The sequence below is a fragment of the Carcharhinus amblyrhynchos genome, chromosome 1 (genome assembly GCF_965287045.1).
Source record: "Carcharhinus amblyrhynchos chromosome 1, sCarAmb.v2.hapA, whole genome shotgun sequence".
Classification (NCBI taxonomy): Eukaryota; Metazoa; Chordata; class Chondrichthyes; order Carcharhiniformes; family Carcharhinidae; genus Carcharhinus; species Carcharhinus amblyrhynchos.
The window spans coordinates 112140390-112152567 of NC_137324.1; the positions used below are offsets into that span (position 1 = coordinate 112140390).

The 12178-nt window shown below is 41.8% G+C and overlaps 1 protein-coding gene across 1 annotated transcript in view; it reads right to left on the reverse strand.

The window, feature by feature from the left end:
• Nucleotides 1-11753: 11753 nt before the first annotated feature.
• Nucleotides 11754-12178, reverse strand: part of cfap299 (cilia and flagella associated protein 299) — a 509376-nt gene continuing 508951 nt past the window's right edge. The window contains exon 6 of the mRNA XM_080198915.1: nt 11754-11952. Coding sequence (XP_080055041.1) covers nt 11857-11952 — 96 coding nt within the window. The 3' untranslated portion in view covers nt 11754-11856. The remainder of the gene's footprint in view (nt 11953-12178) is intronic.

Here is a 12178-nt window from a genome sequence, read left to right on the forward strand (position 1 = left end):
CTTATATTTTTCAGATTAGGGATCATTGCGCTCACATGTAACAGAACACAATTTTAAAAATCCACTGAAATGATAGAACTTCTGGATTTTGCTCCAAAAAACTGAGGTGTGCCCTCTTCTGGTAAAATAGTGGATGCACAGCTCCAGCACGACCAAACCTCGATATGAATTACTGCCTTCAAAAGACGAGGAAAATGGGAGATATAATTTGCAAAATCGAAACAGCTGCAGTGCCTGAATACAAAATGGAATCTAACAAGGGGTGCTTTAATTCAACAACAACCATTTACATTTATATGAGACTTTAAACGTAGAGACCGCTGTAGGTCATTTCAGACTTCTCAATGCCCGTTGTGCTATTCAGTGAGATTGTGGCTGATCTATAAGTTAACTCCATGAAGGGTATTTCCCTCAATATCTTTGGTTACCAGAAATCTATATTATTCACAGCTAAAAATTAACAATTGGCCAAGTGCCAACTGCAGTTTGTGGAAGAGAATTCCAAACTTTTACAACTCTTTGCAGGTAGAATTGTTTCCTACCTTCAACTATGAAAGATCTGCCTCTAATTTGTACATTATGTTCCCTGGTTTGAGATTCCTTTACCTGTAAAAATGTCTTCCTTCTATTCACATTATTATTTTTCCTTAATATCATGAAAACTTTGATGAAATTCCTTAATCTTCTAATTTTCAAGAAATACAAAGCGAGTTGGTTTTTCCTCATGATTTAATGCTTGGGGCTAGGCATCATTCCAATAAATAAACATTGCATTCCTAAGATTCGGTGCCCAGACTGAATATAATACTCGTGGTGACTTTATTATGTATCCATGGGATGTGGGGATCATCGGCAAGACCAGCATTTATTGTCCATCCTTATTTGTCCTTGAGGAGGTGGTGTGAGCTGCATTCATGTGTTGTAGGAACACCCAGAGTGCTGACAGGAGGGGAGATCCAGGATTTTGATTCAGTGACAGTGAAGGAGCACCGATATAGTTTCAAATCAGGATGGTGAGTAACTGGGAGGGGGGAGCTTGCAGATGATGGTGTTCCCATGTAACTGTTGCCCTTGTCCTTCTAGATGGTAGACGTCACAGATTTGCTGTCAAAGGAGCCTTGGCAGGTTGCTACAGTGCATCTTGTAGATGGTGCACACTGCTGTCACTGTGCATTCGCTGTCGAGGGAGTGAGTGTTTAAGGTCATGAATGAAGTGCCAATCTCACAGTTGCTTTATTCTTGAGTGTTTAGGGGCTGCACTCACACAGGCAAGTGAAGAGTTCCATCACACTCCAACTTGTGCCTTATAGACAGTGAACAGCTTTAGTGAGTCAGGAGGTGATTTATTCTCTGCAGAATTCCCAGGCTCTGACGTGCTCTGGTATACAAAATACTTATAAAGCTGCTGTAGTTCAGTTTCTGGTTAATGGTAACCTCCAGGTTGTCGATTGTGGGGGATTCAGCAGTGATAATGCCATTAAATATCAAGTGCCGATGGTTAGACTGTCTTTGTGGCACATGTCTACCCAAGCCCGAATATTGTCCAGGCCCTGCTGCATATGGATATGGTCTGCTTCATTATCTAGGAGTCGTGAATGGCACTGAACATTTGCAGTCATCAGCAAACATCCCCGCTTCCAATCTTATGATGGAAGGAAGGTCATTGATGAAGCAGATGAAGATGGTTGGGCCTAGGACATTACCCTGAGGAACTCCTACAGTGATGTTCTGGAGTTGAGATGATGGACCTCCAACAGCTACAACCCTCTCCCTTTGTGCCAGGCATAACTCGAACCAGTGGAGTGCTTTCTCCTGATACCCATTGACTTCAGTTTTGCTCCGGCATCTTGATTCCACACTCGGTAAAATGCTGCTTTGATGTTATGTATGGGCTGAAGCTGTAGTTATGTCCAGAGCTGAATGGCCCTGGCAGAATCCAAACTCAGCATCCTTGAATAGGTTGTGCTGAGTAAGTGCCACTTGATAGCACTGCAGATGACCACTTCCATCACCTCGCTCATGGTTGAGATTAGCCTGTTAGGATGGTGATTGGCCGGGTTGGATTTCTCCCTGGGCAATTTTCTACATTGCTGGGTATTTGTCAGTTGTATAGCTATGCTGGAACAGCTTGGCTAGGTGTTCTGGAGTACGTCTCCAGTAAAAACTGAAATGGGAGAATCTGTTAAAGAAAGCTGGGCAATGTTCATCTGAGAAATTGGATAATCTCCTACGGGATTGCTTCAACTCTGTGGTCAATATTTAAAAAACTCTGCAACAAACCTGAATGATTACGCCACTACAGTAACTGACTTCATGAGTAAGTGTGAACAAGTCCGTGTGCCAAAGAAGCAAAACCGTCTGTTCCCAACCCGATACCATGGATGAACAGGGATATTTACTGCTTGTTGAAGTCCAGGTCTGAGGCATTCAAGTCAAGCGACCCTGACCTATACAAGAAAGCCGGATACTATCTACAGAGATACATCAAAGATACCAAAAGACAGTACCAGACCAATCTAGAGTCCCAAGCTAGTCACACAGACCCTGCCGACTCTGGCAAGGTTTGCGAGACATTACAGGCTACTAGATGAAGGCATGTAAATTCGCTGGCACCAATGCACCCTTCTCTGATAAGCTCAAAGCATTCTATGCCCATTTTAAGCAAGAGTTCAGTGAGAGCATGCCCTTCACCCCAGAAGCCTTGGATGAACATATATCTGAGGTCCGCATCGCAGATGCCAGAGCAGTCCTCTCGAAAGTCAGCCCATGCAAAGCGACTGGCCCGGATGGGGTACCAGGACGAGCACTCATATCCTGTGTGATCAGCTGGCGGGGGTGTATGCAGATATCTTCAACCTCTCTTTACAACAATCTGAGGACCTGAACTGCTTCAAGAAGATGCCCATCATCCCATCACCAAAGAAAAGGCAGGCACTGTGCCTTAATGACTATTGTCCGGTGGTGCTGACATCCATCATTATGAAGTGCTTCAAAAGGTTAGTCATGGCATGAATCAATTTCAGCTTCCCAGATTGCCTAGATCCTACAGTTCGCCTACTGCTGCAACAGATCCGCAGCAGGTCTCCCTTCCCCTACACTCAACTCTAGAACACCTAGACAACAAAGGCACCTATATCAGACTCCTATTTATTGACTACAGCTCAGCCTTCAACACCATTATTCCTATGAAACTCATCTCCAAACTCCATGGCCTGGGCCTTGGCTCCTCAGGGTGAGTGGATCTTGAACTTCGGAACCCACAGACCACAATCAATAAGGGTAGGCAACAACACTTTGTCCACGATCGTCCTCAACACCGGTGCCCCATGTGGCTGTGTCCTCAATCCCTTACTATACTCATTATATTCCTATGTTTGGCCAAATTCCTCTCCAACTGGATTTTCAAGTTTGTTGATGACATCACTGTAGTGAGTCAGATCTCAAACAATGATGAGACAGAGTACATAAAAGCGATAGAGAATTTGGTGAACTGGTGCAATGACAATAATCTCTCCCTCAATGTCAACAAAACAAAGGAGATAGTCATCAGCTTCAGGAAGCGTAGTGGAGGGCATTCCCCTGTCTACATCAATGGGGACAAAGTAGAAATGGTGAACAGCTTCAAGTTTCTAGGTGTCCAGGACACCAATAACTTGTCCTGGTGCCCCCATACTGATGCTATTGTTAAGAAATCCAACCAACACCAGGAAGCTAAGGAAATTTGGCATATCCGCTGCGACTCTCATCAACCTTTACAAATGCACCATAGAAGGCATTCTTTTTGGTTGTATCATAGCTTGGTGTGGCTCCTGTTCTGTCTAAGACCAGAAAAAACTACCAAGGGTCGTGAATGAAGCCCAGTCCATCATGCAAACCTACCTCCCATTCATTGACTCTGTTTATACTTCCTGCTGCCTCGACAAAGCAGCCAGCATTATCAAGGACCCCAAGCACCCCAGATATATTATCCTCCACCTTCTTCCATCAGGAAGAAGACACAAAAGTCTGAGGACACGTACCAACTGAGTCAAGAAAAGCTCCTTCCCTGCTGTCATCAGACTCCTGAATGGACCTACCTCGTATTAAGTTGATCTATTGCTACACCCTAGCTAAGACTATAACATTACATTCTGCACTCCCTTGTTTCCTTCCCCATGTATGTATGCTGTGTCTGTATAATGTATAAGAAACAATACTTTTCACTGTATACATGTGACAATAATAAATCAAATCAAAAGTACTCTTGCTGGAATGTTATCAGGGCCAATAGACTTTGCAGTATCCAGTGTCTTCAGAAGATTTTTGATATCACGTAGAATGACTCAAGTTGGTATGTGTGATGCCAAGGACCTCAGGAAGAGGGTGAGATGGATCATCCATTCAGATCTTCTGGCTGAAGATGGCTGCAAATGCTCCAGCTTTGTCTTTTGCACAGATGTGCTGGGCTTGTCCATCATTGAGAATGAGGATATTTTTGGAGCCTCCTCTTCCAGTGAGTTGTACAACTGTCTATATTCATTGATGATTGGATGTTGCAGGATGCAGATCTTAGACCTAATCCGCTCATTGTGGGATTGCTTAGCTCTGTAGCTTCTGCTACACGGTCATATTTTGTTCTGTGTGTACACCCCTTCAATCCTTCATTCTCAATTGCATTCACGTACATGTTGATCATTAACTCTGCGGGATAGCTCAGGAAAACGTGTACATGGGATGTGCAAAGATTAGTGAAAAAAAATCTGAACTCTCTCCAGGACCATGGATTGAGGTTAGTGTTGATTTTGAAGACCTGCACACTACTGAACATCTGTTTGTTGTCACTGGTGATTACAGCAGATTCTTAGTGTTAGAAATAATTATGTTTACCACAGTAAAAACAGTCACCCCAAAGCTTATCCAGATTTGCACTTTCTTTGGAGTCCATCCAACGCTGAGAAGTGATACCATGGATTATGTGCTTTTGCTTCAACTTGAACACATGACCAAAGAATTTGATTCTGCCTATATTGAACAAGCACTTATCTTTCTTTGAGGTGAGGCTACATTCTTGAAGATGTTGTGGCCATGTATGCGGGTGTGTTTTGAGTTCACTTTCAATGCGACTGTAGATGAGAATGTCAATGACTCATGTTCAATGTGCCTTCAAGCCTTTGCAGACTGAACAATGTAGTGAAGTACCTCAGCTGCAACACTGACTTTAAAGTTGAGTCTCTTCTATTGAAAGTGACATATGTGAGTGAAGAATAGTGTAAGATACTTTGATTCATCTGCAGGTTCAATTTGATAGTATCCTGCAAATTTAGTTAAGTGATTCCCATCATGCACTTCCTTTATGATGTCATTGATTGTCATGTCAAGTACCTTTCCTGTTATATGGCTTGGTTTGATGATCACACATCAACATAAATTCTAATCTGGTTCTCACTCTTGGCACGGGATTTTCTTGTCCCAAAACCACAAAAACGGAGGTCAATGGACTTTTGCATGGTCTCCCCACTTTGCAACAATCCCTGTGGCAGGCAGGATGGAAAACTTCCCACCTTGTTTTCTTGATGAGTTATGTGGGCTGGATTTACCCTCAGTCTGGACTCCATAACCTCCTCATTTTCAGGGACTGTCGATTAACCAGCAGCTCTCTTTAAGACAACTCTTTCTCCTCAGATGTGGGTGGAAGTCTTACTCTAAGTCAATTCATGCTCGATCAAGTGTAAAATGACTGCAGGGTAGCTAATTTGTCATGGCGGGTTTCCAACTGACTTTTTAAATCTGGACAGGGAACACATCAGCTCATAAAATCCCGCCCATGACATAGAGTACAGCAAGAAAATCTCAGCAGGTCTGACAGCATCTGTGGAGAGAGGGTAACGCACACATTTTGAGTCTATATGATCCTTCAGCAGAGCTCTGACAAAGAGTCATTTAGACTCAAAATGCTGGCTCTATTCTCATTCCACAGATGCTGTCAGACTTGCTGAGATTTTCCAGCATTTTTCTGTTTTTGTTTCAAATTCCAGCATCCGCAGTATTTTGCTTTTAACATAGATTACATCATTTGCTCCACGGCCTTTGAATAAGATTGAAGTTTCAAAGGTTCTGAGAATTTAAGCAGTTTGTTATTGTTATCAGGGGAAATGTTTCTATTCTCTGGTTGGTAGAGAATGGGGCAAGTTTGAAGTTTGTTGAATGATTTGTCGCTCCTGACAGTGAGAGGTGTTATTTTATCGATGAGAGCATTACATCCGAGCAGTCAATGATCACTGTCACACATAGCTGGTTGCTGTATCCAAATGTGAGAACTGTGTGAATATATTTAGGGTATTCCACCTCTGCGTTGGCTACATTTTTGACCTTTTCGCTGAGGTACACAAACATGGCACTTTTCAGCTGGCGTCAGTGATGGTTGTCGATTTTGCTGATGAGTGACAAACATGAGTAAAGTGGTTAGGTTTTCCACAGGCTTTACGCTGTTTACTGGTAGCAGAACATCTTGGCCAAAGTAGATAAGCATTGCCACAGTGGAAACATTCTTGGTCAACTCATAACTTTGTGAGACTGCTGTTGTTACTTTCCAGGTGGTTTCCTGGCATATGAGCGATGAACAGTTTTCACAGGAGTTGAACTTGGAGTGTAGTAGTTACTGTTGGCAGCTTCAATTTCAGAAGCTCTGGACTCTGAAAGCAATCGTGATCTTGCTAGATCCAAAAGCTCATACAGCTTTTTGTTTTTTTCAATTGCTTTTCAGTGCAGTTGATCTGAGAGACAATCTTCAATTATTTGTGTTTTGATTTCCTGTTTGACATGTTCAACATCATCAAAGTCTCATTTGGTTACTCATCTGTCTCAGTTGCTTATAAGACTGATCAACTGTCTCATACGCTTCTTGCTTAGGGTGTTGGAAGACAAGTGTTTTCTTCACTGTATTTTTCTTGGACATGAAATAGGTTGTTTGTACTTTTTTTGCTAAGTTGTATGCATTTAGCTCAGGCATAGGTGTCTCAAAAATATCTTCCAATTCTTCACCTCCATAATGGAGAAGTCTTTTGTCATCTGAGATTGCAAAACTTGAGATCGCACCTTTGAAACATTGCAGCCATTTTGGCCTATGTGGGAAGACAGTTGATGGCTCCAAATGCATATTAAAATGTGGTAAATTGGGCTTAGAAAATGCTATATTCACACAGTGATAGTGTTTGATAAATGATCCAGAATTGCATTCTTTCAAAGGAAATTTATCTTTATTGATTTGACATTGATGCTTTCTTGATGAATGCTGCTCCACCTTTTTCAATAACATCTTCTTCCAAAGGTGCTTTACATGAGTGCTATCAAACATAATTTAACATCAAGCAACATAAGGAGTTATTAGATTAGGTCACGAAATGCTTAATGGGTAGATTTATGGGACCTCTTGATGAAGAGAAAAAGAAAGGTGGAGAGATTTTGTGAGGGAATTCCAAGCAGCAATACGCAATTCCTGAAAAGTTCATTAAATTTCAGTTGGTCATCCATAAGTGATTTTAAAAGTCTGCAGCAGCCATGAAAATAAACATCAGGGCTCGAGTTAAGTGCACAATTCCATGGTTTCAGCAAAAAGAAATGTGGTCATGATACACTGTCCTTTCCAAAAACTGATTCATAGCCTTCTTTGTGGCCTATGCTATTCTTTAACTAAAGCCTTGTTTATTCTTCATTTCTAAACATGAGTAATTCTAGTTTGTTATAATCACTGGTTACAGATAATTCTAGAGACTGACCGTGAAGTGACATCACCCAGTCCTGAGATTATTGGTGATCTGAAGAACTGTCTTTCTGAGGATCCTGAAGAGAAGCTGAAATGGTCCTGGTTTCCGAATGTCTTCCACCATCCTTCTGCTCGAACTCTGGCAGCAAACCAACACAACCAACTGAAAACTGGCAGGTACTCTGCTATGCTGAGTCCCTCCTGACACCAGGAGTTTACAATGATCCTTCAAAGATCAGAGTTTTAATCCACAATATATCAGATTGCTGAGACTAGGGGACAACCCAAAGTTGAAGATTCAGTTTGCCAGCAGTTCCTATTTCCCAGCCTGGATTGGGATCCAGCACATAAAAAGCTCAAACGTTCAATGAGATCAAATCTGTTGGCCCCCTGATGAGTGTAAATGGGCCCTGCTGGTCCGAACATGAACAGTAATTTGCAGCCCTGTAGAAAAGGCAAGGTTTTAAAAAAAAATTGGATGAGTACTTTGCAGCAGGGCCCAAGATCAAGAAGATATAATAATGAGGGGAGTTCTTGGCAGAATGTACGCCCATCAAAGAGAGGCAACATTTTCCAGCTGCATGGCGGGAATGTGGGAATTAGAGATGCAACTGTAGTGGCATTGATGCTGGCTGGCCCCATGCACAACTAAAGAACATGCATTCATGTCATGCTATGTTTGACCTCAAGAATATCCCAAACCATTTTACAGCTAATTAAATACTTGAGATGTCACCTTTGTAAGATAAGAAACTCAGCAGCCAATGTGCACACAGCAAGCCCCCACAAGCTGTGATGCTAATTGTGGGATAAATGTTAGCTTAATATAGGGCATAGATTTCTTTTTCTCTAAATTGTGCTATTGGACCTCTCTACCTCAGAGAGCAGGCAAGTTCTTAATTTAATGTCTCATCTGAATGATAACATTCCCAGCACTGCCGTACTTCCTCAGTACCACACAAGAGCATGATTCTAGATTATGTTCAAGGTCTATTGAGTACAATTTGAATCCACAACTTTTAAACTCAGGCGCAAGTGAGCTACAGTTAACATTCTAGCTATATGCTCTCCAGCTGACCCCAACAAATTCTTGTTAGGAACTGAATGATGAAACTAAGTAAGTGCATATGAATGCAATCTTGGAACAGCCTCCAGAATCACAGTCCACAGATTTTTAGATATCTGATTTATTTATTTAGATATTATATCCAAACAGAAAATAAAAGACACCGCCTACATGAAAAGCCTTTCCCAAACTTGTTTTCCTTAAGCAACTAGAGCTATCCATCATTTTTTTCATGATGTTGCACTCCAAATTGTGAATTTGTAAACAATTGCTGTGCAAAAGTTAGCTGGGGACTTTGAAGATGGGAGTTTCCAGTGTTTCTTTGGGGTGCCTCCCTGTTACAGTGCCGCAGAGCTTGAAGATTAAGTAATGCTCCATGCCTTGCATACATTCCAAAGATGGAACAGAGGAGACTTCCTTGAAGACTCAAAGCTAAAGACACTACTACATATGGAGTCAACCCACATTCAGGTGCTGACTGGATAACCATAGCTCAGCTGGAGGGAAGCATGCTATAATTGGTCTTATTAACTTAGTGAAGTGAAGGAAGAAATCATTCTGTTCCGGAGCCTTGCTGGAAAGTACATGTTGGAGGATTGGATTGGATTGGATTAGGCTGTGAGATTCTCAATAGCTGAATGCTTTGCATCATTCTCTATGCAGAACATCATACAGGACACTATCAACTTGATGATTGTTTTAACTGTCCAGCAGACAGCCTCTTCCTCATAGCGTCTCTTCCCCTTGCTACTCCTGGCAGGAAGCCTATTCTCCCCAGCCCCTAGCAGACAGCCTGTCCAAACAGTCTTTTATTCTCCATTCACCATATATCCAGAAGACAGCTTCTCCCTGGCAGCCTCCTATTCTTCACTCTCCCGCACACAGCTTTCCCCCATCTCTTTTCCCCGCAATCCACCCCGGTAGGCAGCCTCTCCCTCGCAGCTTTATCTTGCCCCCTGCCAGGTAGACACCAGTGTTCAGGTCCAAGGCTGAGTGTTACCACTCACTTTCCCACGACTCATTGCTCCTCCAATCACAGACTGCTATGCTCCTGCAGATGCGGGACAGGAGCAGCCTGTGGTTGGAGGTACAGCTCCTGTCAAAAACTGCCACTTCCAGTTACCGATATTTTGAACACTCATCCCCAGGTCAGATAGCAACTCTTGGCAAGCCAGACTCTAGCCCATGGGCTGTGTGTTGGACAATCCTGGTCAAACATTTCCTGGATAAGTATCCAAGTAGGTCCCATGTATCAGGTCCAAGTCTCTGCTCTAAGATTAGAGCTGTGTGAAGGGTCCTGGGCAGCAAGGAACCAGCCCATCAGAAAGTTAAACTTCCTGAGCAATTCCCACGTATATCTAACTTGAGGACTTCCAATGATGCACACCTTCCAAGTATGCCCCACCTTCAACAACCTGGAGATCAGAAGATTTGGATCACAGTATTTAGGTAAAGTCGCCATAGACCCAGATGACAATAGGCTGCTCTCCCCTTAGAGAGGGAGAGCTGACTGGTGATGATTTAACCTGAGGATCACCACAGCTCAGATGAGGAGCAAGGTTGAGAAGTTATTTATTCACATAGCCCTTTTTCTGGTGTTTTATGTGCAATCATTAGATTAGTGAAAATGAAGTGGGTAGAAGATCATAGATACACTTGTCAGGCTAGTGAGTGTTTCTAATAGTCTTCTAATTGGCTCCAATCTGAAGTGAAAGGGTGTCTGATTCATAACAAACACAGAAATTACTTTAGCAAAGGTGAGGTTTGTTCCAACTGCTGATTACCAGTGCAAATGAGGCGTAGCAGTGCTTTGAAAATGCATAATTCTGAGTGAGGTGACAAATATCCATATAACATCTCAGCGTCCTTGAAAATATTGGAACTATCCAGTTCAATTCATTGTATAGGCACAGTAGGCAACTTTTGTTGAATAGACAAGATATCCTATGTTCTACTTGCTATAAGGGGAATACTAGAGAAGCCAAAACAATTTCAACGAATCTTGTTCAAATTATGGAGCTAAGATTGGTTGGAGTTTATCTTTATTGAATATATAATTTGAACATTTCCTTTTTGAAAACTTGCCCTATCTTTGCAGACTGTTCATGTGCAGGCTTTCAACATCATAAAACTATTGGGAACCCTTTCCCAAAAAGGTTTTCCTTTTTGATATTAAATAGAAGTTAATAATGGTTTCCATTCATCTCAGGAAATTAATACCATTCCAGTTGCTATTGAAGACCAGAGTGTATTATGTATGCATGACAGGATTCTGTTGCATGCAAATCAGTTGTAAGGCTTAATTAATTTTCTTGAATGCTGCAGCTATGTGCTGTACCTGAAAACCATCAAGTTGTCTTTCAAGATATCAGACAAGGTTTGTGCAATAATATAGCTGTATCAGCGTTGCAATGAAACCAAAATTTTATCCTCCTGGATTTTGAATTCAGTGGGTGGTTTATTTGCATGACTGAAATCATTAGTATCGACTAAATCAAGGTTGGCCTCATTCTGGGAGTGTTATCAACACTCATGGTACAGTGGCATGGATTGGGAGGATTCACTATGCCAACTCCCCCATCCCAGTCATTCCATGCAGGGAGATTGTATCTGCTGGTTAGCTATTTCATCATGGAAGAAGGGGTTGGAAAATTCAAGGGCAAGCCTTCACTTAGCTATTCCAATATGGGGCAAGCTCTGGGCAAAGCTTGCTCTCTGTACTTTTGACCAGAGATTGTATACAACACCAAAGCGAGGAAATGGTATAACCTATCACACAACTACCAAAGTGTTTAACCCAGTTGCCTTTAACCACTTTTTCATGTAAAACAAACAAAGTTAGAAACAGCTTTCTGCAGCAGCAAGCTAATGCCTTGGAAGCAAAAGTGGAATACTTATATTTAATGTAAATAAAACAGAATGGATGTTTATGAAATTTGTGTATGTTTATTTATTTGCTCACTGCAGTTGTTACAACTGGTTATCCATTCCTTTGAGTGAAAACATGAACAAATAATGTTGAGATCATCCTGTCTTTGTTCAAAGTTGCTCAGGACTTTCTTCTTGTGATGTGGTCATAAATAACCACTTGGACATAAAGGTTTGTTTCAATTACGTTTCGCGTGGTATTATCCCCAGGAGAGACCTGCCAAAAAAAAGCTCAAGTTAAAAATAAACGCTGTGAGGATGTTATTTTGCAGCTTAACTTGCCTTTTCTTTGACTTGCATTTCCTTTTTAATAGTTTTTCAAGATTTCAGGAAGGGATCAAAGTTGTTTTACTGAGGCCCCCTTAGTTGTGCTCTCTCTTTGGAAAAAACTCTGTTCTCCATCAAAGATATTGCTGGTTCTTTTCGTCCTGTTTCCAACCTGG